The 14,099-nt window shown below is 30.9% G+C and overlaps 1 protein-coding gene across 7 annotated transcripts in view; it reads left to right on the top strand.

Annotated features, from left to right (window-relative positions):
- The window catches only part of LOC143244882 (latrophilin Cirl-like), a 126,123-nt gene that overhangs the window by 87,605 nt on the left and 24,419 nt on the right, over positions 1-14,099 (top strand). For all 7 annotated transcript variants that reach the window (XR_013025372.1, XM_076490346.1, XM_076490341.1 and 4 more), the window contains 4 exons: positions 6,095-6,403; positions 8,015-8,164; positions 10,374-10,477; positions 12,659-12,850. Coding sequence is in view for 6 of the 7 variants with exons in the window: in XM_076490346.1 (XP_076346461.1) it covers positions 6,095-6,403; positions 8,015-8,164; positions 10,374-10,477; positions 12,659-12,850 (755 nt within the window). In the remaining variant the exon portion in view is untranslated. The remainder of the gene's footprint in view (positions 1-6,094; positions 6,404-8,014; positions 8,165-10,373; positions 10,478-12,658; positions 12,851-14,099) is intronic.

Raw genomic sequence — 14,099 nt, 5'->3', positions numbered from 1 at the left:
GTTGGTGGTGGGTGGTGATGACTAGTTGCCTTCCCTCTAGTCTTACACTGCTAAATTAAGGACGGCTTGCGCAGATAGCCATCGTGTAGCTTTGCGCGAATTTCAAAAACAAACAAAAAATCTGTATATTAATATGGATTGTTCCGTATATCAAGTATTCTTGATGTGCATATTGATTTCAGGTTTTCTTTTATTTGGACTTCATTAGTTCTGCTTAAGTAAGTGTTTTTTCCGAGCTATTTTTCACTCAAGCTTAACTAGAAAATAAGTATATTTATTATTGAGAGGAGTGCTCGTCTACAATCTATTCAGTTGAATATTTTTTTATCTTTCTTAATTTTTCCGACATTATAGAGGACTCTTATCGAAATAAGAATCGCTATAGATCACTCACTTTACACAGCAACTTAGTTTTATTATTTATTCTCAAGACGCCTGGTATGGGTATTAGCACTTAATTAAAATAAAGTACAGAACAATTTTTCGACATTCTTAGGTCATTTTCAGGTTAACAAAGAGAAAGTGTGCAATTAACCGTTGTTGGGCATATGTCTTAGGGACTAGAGTGTAAAGTAAAGGAATACAGGATTGAAGGGGATGTTGTAGTTAGATTTTAGGTTATTAATTAGTATAGGTATAAAGGTGTTCCTTTATATTGGTTTATTTTCTGTTTTAGTTGTTTCATAAGTACAGCTTCTGTGATTTTTCGTTTCTTTGTATTTGTTTCCCCACTTAGTATATAAGTGTTTTCTATGGTTATGTTGTGTTTATTTCATTTGAAGTGTTCAAGAAAGTGTGGTGTTTGTGTGTGTGTGTTCTTTAAATCTATTTTCCATTTTTCTGCTTATTTCTCTAATATAGAAGTCGTGGCAGTTTTTGCTTTGTATTTTATAAATAATGTTGGTGTTGTGTTTATCAGTGTAGTTTTTACATAGTATGGATTTTAGTTTTGTACATAGTTTTTGAATAAATTTGGTGTTTACTGGAACGTTGCATTTTCTTGTAAGATTTTTCCAAATGTTGGTTATTTTTTTCTCTGATATCAAGAATATATGGTATGCAGCAGTGTAAGGTTTTGTAGATTTTTTTCTTTAGATTTATTATCATTTGTTTCCCTGCTAAGTATCTGGATCTTTTCTATGGTTATGTTGTATTTATACGATTTACAGTGTTCGAAACATTATCCATAATTTACATAAAAAAATTGCTAAAAGCTATGCTAAATTCAAATTACAAAGAAGTAAACGACTTGCAGAAACAAAAAATGAACCTAGACCACCAACTGGCCTACTGCATTCAACCAGACATTTACGAACTCATACAATGTAACATCAATCAAATCAATAGTAAGAACGACAAGGAAAAGAAAATTCGCTACAACGAAAACTAGATAACTAATGTGTAAACAACGAAATAGACTCCAACACCAACCATCAACCAAATTTATAATTAATAGATCCAACAGACATTTAAGCAATGAAGAGATAAATTTACTCAACAAAGACTCAACTTCACACTAACACCTAGAAATATCTCATCCATCGAAATGAAAGCCTGTGTGGAGGAAGACTTAGCTAGAAGACTAGTGATACATTCTACAGAAAACACCAACAAAACAACGAAAACAACCACCAGAAAGAAGACAACTTCGACAACAATTTCATCGACAACCAACAACATATCTTTCCAGGTAGAACCGAAAACATTTATATTTTTCTGGAACACCTGAAAACAGTATCTTGAATAACTTTTTCAAAGAATTTTCACGCAAAACCGTCAGTATAATTTCACAGAAAACTAAAAATAAACTCACACGGAAAAATATTGACTATATAAACAACCTAAAACAAGACAACAACATCAAAATTATAAAAGCAGATAAAGGTAATGCTGTAGTTATAATGAACACAAATAAATACATTAAAAAAATTGACAATCTCCCTCTTCACAGACGTCTCAACCATTGAAGTCTGCAAGATAGCTTTATAACTTTATATTCAAGGCCCCAACCCATAGATACACATCCCCAGCAACCAATTAACAACTCTTTTAGAATTCACTACCACCAAAACTACCTACAAATAAATAACCTAAGTACAGGCAACACCGTGTCATCAGTTCTAGCTAACATTTTTATAACACAGATTGAATCTCAAGCGATTAATTCAGCCTTACATCCACCACTATACTGGTACAGATATTTTGACGATACAATTGCTGGATTCACATCTACAGGAACACTTAGTTTTTCAAGCACGCTAGCTTTATACATCTCAAAATTAAGTTCACCTGTGAACAGGAAAAAACTGACCAAATACCATTCTCAACCTCAAGATTACAAGAACCTTTACACAATTCAACGGAAATTTACATAAAAATCACCCATACTGGATTATACATTCCCTGAGACTCAGCGCATGAAACAAAACAAAAACTCACAATATTAAGAAACCAAATAAACAAAGCCACAAAACCATAATCACCCGATAAAATTAATTGTGAAATCAACAAACTAAAACAACACTTCATCAACATCAACAAATTTCCTCAAAACACCGTTGACAAAATTATACGTACACACTTAAATCAACAACTCAATCAAGAACAAAAAACAACAACAATAAATCCCAAAATACAACAAATTACAAAACGTTATACTGCTGCTTACCATATATTTCCGACATCAGCAAAAGAAAAAAAAACAACAGTTGGAAGAAACTTATAACAAAAGACAACATTCCAGTAAACCCCAAATTTATCCAAAACCATGTAAAAAACTAAAATTCATATTTTGTAAAAAACTATATTGACAAACACAATACCAAAATTATTTATAAAATACAATGCAAAAACTGCCACGACTTTTACATTGGAGAAATAAGCAGAAAAATCGAAACTTGATTGTAAGAACACACACACACACAAACACCTTCATTCGTTTTTGAACATTCCAAATGAAATAACCACAACATAACCATAGAAAACACTCAGGTACTAAATGGGAAACAAATATAAACAAACGCAAAACCAATTTGAAATTTATTTACAACAAAGAAAACATTACGAAAAGGCTCGATATTAAATATGAACAAGCGAAAAACACGAAATATACAAATGGAAAAGAAAACATTACGAAAAGGCTCGATATTAAATATGTACAAGCGAAAAACACGAAATATACAAATGGAAAAGAAAACATTAAATATATACAAACAAGAATATATACAAACGGAAAAGAAAACATTAAATATATACAAACAAGAATATATACAAACGGAAAAAAACGCGAAATATATACAAACATGAATATATACAAATGGAAAAAAACATTAATTATATACAAACATCAGTATATATGAACGAAAAAACATTAATTGTGTACAAACATCAATATATACGAACGAAAAAAACATTAAATATAAACAAACGCAAAATCAAAGAAGCCCTACTTACGCAACAACTAAAACCGAAAATAAACCGCTATAAAGGAACACCTTTGTACCTATACTAATTAATAACCAAACATCTAACTGTAATGCCTCCTACAATCCCGTACTTCTTTGCACTCTACTCCAGGGGGTGGGCAACTTATTTTTCATAGTGTTCACAATTTTGGCTAATGAAAACAGCGTTATCCACTCTATTTAAAAAAAAACGTTAGTTTAATAAAACTAATTGCATGTGAACTAATCTTCAATGTGAAAATTGATGGGGTTTTCATCAACAAGTTTCGTGAAATTTGGCTTAATATCTATGCTCAATGAGGATCTTAACTCTGTCTCTAAATTTATGTCAGAAAGCCGAGATCTGTATCTAGATTTAAAAAAAAAGCGTAGAAAATGTTAACTCACACACCCATGTGGATCCAAACATGTAAAATAATTTTAAAATTGTTATCTTTAAATTTGGAAGAGTCTCATTTATCAGAATAGTGAGCCACATCTCTCTGATAGAAAGTTTTTGTTTACCCATTATATGTTTTACATTTTGCAGGGTGAGCATCTCGTCTTAAAATCTACACTTATCCAAAGACAAAAAAAGATGTAATTTCCTTGTTGAAATTTCCTAAGTAAAATAGAAATGGATAATGCAAAATTTCAAATATCAATTTCAAATTTTTAAATTCGGAGAAACGCGATTCAACGTTTTGAGATAGATTTTGATCCAGTCTACATAGAGATCATCTTTAGCATCAGAGAAATCATAGTTCTTATTATTTTCTAGAAAACTATTCAATTTTGCAAAATGTGTCAAATCATTCTTTTGTAATTGTTCTGCAAGGAGTTTTAGCTTTAATTGAAATCCATGAATAGACTGCGATTGCTCGTTTATTATTTTACCTCTTCCCTGAAGCTTTATATTAAAGTTATTGAAGTGAGCCATCATGTTGCACCGAAAGTGCAAATCACACTGCCATGACAAAGTTTCAATGTCAGAAAAACTTTTAATATTACTTTTTCAACAAGATACTCTTTTATTTGAGAAAATAAGGAAGTAAATCATACCAAGACTTTTCCTCTACTTAACCATCTTACATTTGCAAAATCAGTAAGATCATCAAAAGTACAGTCGCTACTTAACAAACTGTCGATAGATGAAAGAGCTTCCACTTCTAATATAATTAACAGTTTTTACAACAATGTCTATCAAAGTATTCAATTCATCATTTTTAGACATCTGAGCATATAAATTTTCCTGATGCAAAATGTAATGGAAAGATGGCAGCGTGGACTTCACACTATTTTCAATTAAATGCTGCTTCAAAAAATAAACCAATCCTAATTTCGCCACAGTCATGGCAGGTGCACTGTCTGTTGTGACAGACAACAGTTTTTTAAAATCCAGATTGAATTTTTTGACATTTCAAGAAATTCTTCACAAATGTTTTTTGCTACATGTTCAACTTCATAATCCACAAAGGCCAAGCATTTCTTCCCTCACTTAAAGATCTGAAGTTACATATCGAATCCAAAATATCAACTGTTCAGTGTCACTAACATCTGTTGAGTCATCTAGTGCTAAAGAAAAATACAAACAGTCTTTTAGTTGTTTAAATAACTGATTTTCTGTGCCTTTCGCTAACTCTAGCATTTTGCGGACAATTGTTATTGGACTTAATTGCAAATTATTTACCTTTTGAAGAATATCATCTTTTATTTTTGGATCATAATTCTCCAACGAAGTTTCAATGACCACAATCAATATTTCTTTTACTAGTTCAGCATCAGAAAATGATTTCTTTCTTTGAGCTAGAATCCAGGCTTCTTTATAACTATCTAACGTAACTAGTTCTATCGATGATAAAAATCTTTTTTGGCCTCCTTTTTGTTCATAAGGTTGTGTTTTCAGACAGATAATTTCATTCATATGATTTTGCTACACAAAAGACACACTGGTTTATTATTTTCTTCAATCACTGCAAATTTCAACTCCTAACTTTCAGTAAATTTTCGTTTCTCGTTTTTCCAGTCACGCGCCATTTTCTTTTCGGTAGTAATGCCAGAATCAATTAAACTGTCTTTATTTTCTGAGTGTTCACCATCATATAGATTCTTTTGTTTTCGAATTATCTACTTATCTATATTATAGGATTAAAAACAAAATATAATTAAACACTTGGAAGTTGCACAATAAAAATATATTTGCAAGCGCATGCAAAACAGCGCACACTCAATAACAAACATCTAAACGAGACTGATATTAGAATATGGGCGGATCTGTGGTAGTGTTGAAGCGCATTAAACTAGCGATGACGTGAAGTAGTGCAGTTGCTGATTACCAGATTTGCGATAAAAAATAAATGATGGAAAAGTTGATTCCTAAACACGAGCTCGCCACAATTGTACTATCCACTGGCCACTCCTGCTGAAGACCCTAAGACATACGATCGGCAACAGTCAGTTGCAAACACTCTCTTTGTTAACCTAAAGGTGACCAAAAGAGATCAAAATGTTGTACTGTACGTTATTTTATTTAAAGTGCTAATACCTGTAGTCTTGAGAATACATTTTCACTTCAAGCGGGTTTCTCGTCATAGCGAAGAGTTTTATGTGTAATAAAGAAGTAAAAACGGATGAACATTTTTTTATTTAAGAAATAACGACATCTTCCACAACTACGATGAGGACCACTACAACAAGTACAACTACTACTAGGCCTCCTATAATAATTCCTGTAACGCACAACAGTTATAAACATGTATTTCAAAAGTCTTCAACTACCACGACAACAACGTTAAAACCGCCTACGTTGCTACCAATTAGACCAAAATCAACCAGGATGTCCACATCTTTTCACCCAACACAGCTGTTGTCAAGCGTTGTCTCAACACCCGGTATTTCTACTTTTACAGGACACACTGTTACCACTTCAACTCATAACACAATGGTCCAGCTCTATACAAGTAAGGTGTTGTTAAACTCAACTTTCTGTATTGTAAAAAGTAAAGGCTATTATCACAGGTAGTTGACTTGACAGATTGGGTAACTTCTTCGCCTGTTGTTGATTGATTGTTGGAATAGAAAGCTAGATGCACTTAAGAGATTAAAGTGGTATTTTGACCCCACAGTTTAAAAAATGACTTCTTTTTTCAAATATTCACTTTATCATTCAAATTCATAAGACAAAACTATAATTTATCATAATAGTACTTTCATCATGTTAAGCGTTCATGATAGTAGTAGTTCCATCATGAAACTTAAGCAAGTTGTAGCTATAATGAAGTTCTTTAGAAAATATATAAAGTTTCAACATCTTTAGTGAGTTAAATCAAATGATTCTAAAAGAACAAACTACCATGAGCGTCGGGATTCTCAAATGCAATTAAGAGATTCACCATTAATGTTTTTTACGTCTAACTCCATCCTTTCTTTTTTGCATTAAAAAGAGAAGTTAAAACTTTCAGTATATTGTTCATTTGATTAAAACCAAGAAATTATTATTTTTTCTCTAAACACGTTTGAAAACTTTTATTGGAATCAAGAGAAATATAAAAAAGTTTTAAAAGTACTATTCATAGCTAAATTTTGCGCTACTGCGTTCCTTTTATGAAATAAGTTGCAGAGAGAAGTATAATTTTATCAATTTGCTTCAGTGAAGATGTAATATGAATAGGCCACATCTCATTTAACAGAGACAAAGATTTTGCGACTTTTTGTGCTTTTCAGTATTGGCATATTATCTAGCTAGGAAGATAAATTACGAGGAGTTTAACTGCAGCCTTAATATGTTCAATAAAAATGTTTTTAAAAAAGATTATATTTAGCACTGGGATATGAAATTTTGATTAAAATATATAAATACTGTATAATACTTTGGAAATTAATCATCATTATAGAAAAGCTTTATACAAAGAATGTAGGAAATTATTGTTTAAAAACCTAATGCTCAGCTATTACAGGATTAACCTTTTCTCTTTTGACGTTAGAATAAACGTGAAACATTACATAATATTTTTGGAATGCTGAAGTCTTCTTATCTTAGTGATCAAAGAAATTTAAGTAATACCATTTTGTGCTGCCATCTGTTGGTAAGTGAAGCTAAATGTCATTTAAACATGATTTTGTTTCTTAGCAATAAATAGATTGTCACCTCTAGATATCAAGTAAAAGATCAAAAAATTAAAGAGATGTAAAGAAAGACTCATAAAAATATTTCTATAAAGAGTAAATCTTTTACGTAAAAGTGTTTTGTAATAAGTATGATGACGTATACATACGAAAAGACGATATACAAAAATTACTCCACTGTTTCCTCACCACTTAAATATAATATGATAATGTCAACAAGAAAAAGGAATATCATTGCGTCATGTCTTCTGAGTGGCACAAGGTTGCATAAGGACTCGACATGTAGAATTTTAGAACTTATTTACTACTTTCTGAAACTTAGTGATAAGATATTAAATTTAGATCATTTATGGCGCTTAATTTTTGAAATAAATATTTGGTCTAGATTTGTACACATAATATTTACTCAATTATTGAAACAAATTTTGGATTCTACGAACCCACAGAACCGCCACGAATGTTTCACAACACTCATACTTTACCAAGTGGCTCAGACAGAAAAGAATTTTGTGCTCCAACAATTGCAAGAAATATTTTGTGGAACTGGACTTATCAAGGAGAAGTTGCAATACAGCACTGTCCTGGTGGATCTACAGGTTAGTTCATTCGATGTATAAAGTTTGGCGCAGTGTCAGTACAAATACTCTTTTATATGTTTACTGTTTTAGGTAAAAATAATCAACTCAAATTAAGTCTAATTAAATTTTAATGAAAGAAAATGCTGTTAAAAGTAGTTGCATTTTATGTTAATTTTTTTGTCTGAAATATCCAGAGAGAAGAATAAAATAAAACTCTTAAAAATGCCATTGCATGGTATAAAATTAATGTATTGGAATAGTGAAGAAATAATTTAATACAAAAACTGTACATGTAAACTACAAATGAAATAAAAAAATGGTCAAAGAAACAATCATTGAACAAATATAATATATCTTCTCACTTCTGTAAACCTTCTCTATCCTGACCATCTTAGTACAGTTCTAAAAATATCAAATATTTATTATATTTCACGCTAGGTAATAAATAGTTTAAACTAAATGGTATCCTGATCATTTAAATGTAATTTTGCTCTTACTTTTAACAAAATAGTTCTTAATATTGTAAATCCTGTTATCATGCATTTTGAAAATAAATTATTTCCCACACTTTCTTTAATGTTTAAGCTTTTTTATTATTATGACTATTTTACGGGTTGGATTCCTCTCGATGGACTCAGCAGATAGCCCGATGTGGCTTTGCTACAACAAAACACGCACACTATTTTACACTCGCCCTCCCAGCCGTGGGGGCGTTATATAATGTGACGGTCAATCCCACTTTTCGTTGGTAAAAGAGTAGCCCAAGAGTTGGCGGTGGGTGGTGATGACTAGCTGCCTTCCCTCTAGTCTTACACTGCTAAATTAGGGACGGCTAGCACAGATAGCTCTCGAATAGCTTTGTGCGAAATTCCACAACAAACAAACAAACAAACAAACAAACAATTTTACATTATTAGCTTAATACTCGGATTTAAATTCACCTAAATCTCTAAGCTGGCTGAACTTCATGAGATATTACAAGTTATTACGGCGGAAAATATCGATAATAACCAGCGTATCCAACTCATTAGTAAATACATTATAATCATTATACGTTTTAATTTTAGAACAACATATTAAATAAGCTACAGTAATTACTGGAAAACAAAAATGAGGGGAACAAGTTGTTAACGTTAGATAGATGTTTTAATGTTCACAACATTTGGAGCTGTGAAACCCTTCCTCTAATGACGTTAAACTTGAAAAAATGTTTTTCAATTTTTTTGTTTTTGACTTTATCGCTCCTCAGCGCTTTTTAGTTGATTTTTCATATAGTAATTACTTGGTTAGCTTCAGGTATAATCAGTATAAGTAGTATGATTTTATTAGAAAATAATTCACTATTTTGGTCAATTTAGAAGGCGGTTTGATTCTTGACAATACATGTGTACCATTTATTTATTATAATAGTTTTAGTATACTTTCTTCAATAACTAATTACTTTAGTTTTGAAGATTGTAAACATATCAATGTTTGATTATTTTAATGGAAACGTTTACAAAAGATGTCAAATCTCTAATATTGTGATCAAGTCGTTATAATTAGTTTGCTCCATGAATTATGTAGGTTTGTCCAGGCTTGTAGATTTACACTTCTATAGTTTTTATTACTTTTGGAAGTTTGGTGTAACCGTATTCTTCAATATACATAGGGATAATTAATTTCTTTATTGTCTATCACGGTTATATATTGTGTAGTTTGGTTATTTCATATAGCTTTTGGATGGATATCTATTTAATTATACAGCTAATGACTTCCATTATTATTAATGGAACATCTAATTTAGTTTCAGAAAAACAATAGTAAGTTTTATGTTCAACATATTGTACAGCCTTATAAAGAGTAGAGATGTCTGAAATACTGAATGATAACCGTTAAGGATGTTCTGACTTTTATTCTGATCATTTGCATATGTGACTTGATTTGTAATAAGCAAAGATAATGTTTTTTATAATCATCGGCCCACACGACGTATTTCATAGTCGATTTATCTTTGTCTTTTTTTTTTGTCTGATCATCGGTATACAAGAGCTGCTTTTAAAGGTGTCTAAATACCACTCTTCTCATCATTATTAAATGTGCTTTTTAGAGTGCAGTGGTATCACTATTCTAGTCATCAGTGCTCATGATCTTCTTCATAAATATTAAATCCATCTATTATTCATTGGTATACGCTTCCTTCTAAAGAGTTGGTAAAAATGAACGATTTTTTTTATTTACTCTTTAGGTCGTTCAAGGTGGCAGTGTGGGTCGAACCCACCCCGGTGGGTGGGGTCTGGCCCTGATCTTAGTGAATGCCAGTCGGCGTGGATAGAAAACCTCAAAACGAGGGTAAGATGTTTACTGATAATTTATCATTTTACTATAAAATTTTGAAGATATGGTGGTAATGTATCATGTGCTTGCAAGACATGTTTTATCATATTTGAAGATTTAAGAACAGTGAAGAGCGCGTGATTGAAATCAAACAATCTTAACCCTGGTTTAGATTTACTGATATCGTTTTTAACTATCTTCTCGTCTAACGTATCTACCGTATTAATAATTACCTACGTTCCCGCTTAATTTGAATATTATTGCTCTATCGTGCTCGTTACTTTACATCAATATTGGGTATCTGTGTGTAACTCAGAATCTTTCTTGCAACGAGATTTTTTTTGTACTGAATTAGTCACACTCTATTTTTGGGCATTATCCGTGACTGATAGATCTATTTTATAGTGTGTGTTTTTTTAAACAGTTGTTTCAAACATGGTGTGAAATGGCTATTTATACTTCATTTTTTTTTAAATTCCACTTTCACACCAATGTTAAGCTTTAAAGTGTTGGAAAATACTTTAAACTTTGTGTCGATTTTTTTTATTTCTACATAGTTCTGAAAAAGAAATGTAATTCAACACATATACACACTGGTGAGTAATTGGTAGAAATATTTTCAAGTAGACCACAAATATCTATGGACTAAGTATCCTTGAGTAATAGCCTCAGGCAAACGACAAAATCTCGTGGAAATTCTGATAACAGTTTCAGCAAAGATTTGAATTCTGGTATAGTAAATACAGGGTATCCAAAAACTAAATTTCGATGTTCCTTTTCAAAATGATGTAATAAACAAATTGATGCCAAAGTGGGAAATTTGAAAATGTAAATCAAAATACATTAGGGCTTACATTTTAAATTCTATTTGCATAACCAACTATTTTTGGCTAACACCTGTAATTATTTATATTGTCATTTATTAATTTCATTTTATTTGATATACCTGATTAAATTTTAATTTTTTTGGCTTTCCAGTTGTTATAGTTTTTGAAATAAAAAATGCAATATTTATTATATATTATGCGGTCTCTCTTCGATTTTAGTACTGAAATCTGTAATACATCAAAAACATGTACGCTTAGAATTTCGCGATTTCCTTAGAATGAAATGTTGTAGATCAGGATCTACATTTACCAGTTATTCACTCAGCGAGTGATAAACATATAAAATAACCAAAGTTCATATCTACAAATCTCAACCAATTAGAGTAATTTTAAAATATTTGTAAGAAGTTATTTTTTTAAACCATTTAGATGTACGAAGTTTGTGTAAAGCTAATTTAGACTAAAGTTTATGGTGATGTAGTGTAGACTAACTTATACTTTATGAAATTTAAGCACGAATAAAATATTAATGATCGTTTCTGTACATTGGTTTTGTTGTTGTTAAGCATAAAGATGCACACTGGATTGTCTGTGTTGTGCTCACCTTTGATATCGAAACCCCGATTTTAGAGTTATAACTTTTCATACTTACCATTGAGATATCACGCCATTTTAATAAAGTAAAAGAAATACAGTTAATTAAAAATGAGCACGATAATAGATCATTTTCAAACGTGGTGAATTTACTTCATTGTGTTAGCAAGAAAGGTAGATTAAAAAAACACTTCATCATAATTCATTCTATTAAAGTTTAATAGCGAGAATATTTAAAAGACGATCCGAATCGACTACATTGAAATGCAGTAAAACAAGTATATATCTATATATTATCAGTGTTCCATAAGACGTACTCAGGTACTGTTACAAACACCGAAGTACAAAAACAAACCTATTATTGTGAGTTTGTGTTCCTTAATACTCTAAGTTTGTGTTTTGCGTTTGTGTTTTTATCTCACGTATTCTATAGTCTACAATTTGTAAGTTACTAGTATTGTATTTCCATGAAAATTTTAAAATTCTTTCAGATATTACTAAACTTTACATGGATTATTCCCTGTGAATATTGTATTTTCATGAATATTCTTTTACATATTACTGAACTTCATGTATTCTGTTAGAATATAGAAACAAGAGTTATATTCCTGTCGCAGTGAATAAAATCGATATAAATAGTTTGCTGCAAACTGATGGTTTTAAAGACTCAGCATCTGTCGATTTTATATGAAAGGAATTGAAACCATTCACGTATAATCGAAATTAAACTGAAAATCGCGTATCGTGCGAAGTCGACCATAATTTTTCTTCTCAGATTGATAGTGGAAGCTCCGTTGTAGGCATAGCAGCAGAATTGGCTGTAATCACTAGAACTAAGCCTCTATATGGAGGAGACATAACTCAGACCCTGGTTATCCTCCAACGTCTCGTCACAAAGCTGGAAGATCGGGTTCCAGATATCAAGGACGAAAAACAACGCTATCAAGTGATCAGAGAGATGTTTCAAGTAAGTTAACTTTGTTTCTTTTAAAACAGGTGAAATATATGCAGACGTACAAAATATTTATCATAGCGTACGTAAACAATGCAAAACAAATATAAATTTAGACTATTTCCTACACTCTCAGAGATCCCCCGCTGGCATAGCGGTAAGTATATGGACTTACAACGCTAAAATTAGGGGTTAGATTCCCCCCGGTGGACTCAGCAAATAGTCCGATGTGCGTTTGTTATAGAAAAAAACAAACAGAATCTCAGAGATGTTTACGTTATCTAAAAATTAAATATATAATAAAATATTAGTTAAGCATTAGTTAAATTAATTAAAAATAAAGTGGTATCATTATAACGTAATGAAAAAGGTTATTTTCAAATCAATGATACCGAGAAAGATTAAAATAGAGAAATTGTTTTTAAACATATGTATTTTTATAAATTAAGAAGTCATAACACCAGCACATGAAAAGACAGAGTAGATTAATTAGTTTCGGAAAAATTACGCTACAAGCGAGACAAATAATTTTATAAAACAAATACATTCTACTAGACAGAAAGATAAATGAAATAAATAGATGGATTATTGAAATAGGCAGATATATTGATCGATAAAGGAAATGGATAAAAAAGTATGCCACTAAGAACTGCAATAAGTTATTTCATCATAATTAGGACTTTAAGATTTTAGCTACTGTCATGTCAATTTTTTATTTTATTTTTTCCTTTGGAACTAAAGAAGAAACTTTAAAATATTCCGTATAGAACTGGGTCGCTGAGATAAAAATTCAATATTTTTATGTGGCACAGTTTGATTTATTGGGTAGCTACAATATTGGTCGGTTTTGTTCAATATTTTTGTTGTCCTGATAAAATAAGAAACAGATAAGGCATACGCTAGAGATTAAATACTTTGAAAACGTTTCACTCATTTTGTGTTTAGTAAGAGACACAACCATAGTGCTTGTTTGATGAGGAAACTCTAATCTTAGTTTTAATTATTGTAGAGACCAACGTTTTCGAAATAAATTGTTAATATTATGGGCTCTTTTGTTTTAAGAGAAAACAAATGAAAACGGGATTGTGTTAAAAGAATGGTCAGATATAACTGCTAAATTTATCTCCTTTCGTTAAATTTACCGTGATACATTTTCACTTGTAATAAAATTAAATCAGCCAATATAATAGAATACATTTAAAACAAGAGTAAATGTACTTTAGTTGTAACCTACGTAACAGGAATGCATAAGTAATGTGAAAAT

Source organism: Tachypleus tridentatus, chromosome 2 (assembly GCF_004210375.1).
Source record: "Tachypleus tridentatus isolate NWPU-2018 chromosome 2, ASM421037v1, whole genome shotgun sequence".
Taxonomy (NCBI): Eukaryota; Metazoa; Arthropoda; class Merostomata; order Xiphosura; family Limulidae; genus Tachypleus; species Tachypleus tridentatus.
Note: the sequence above shows the minus strand (reverse complement) of the source record. Positions and strands in the feature narration are given on the sequence as shown.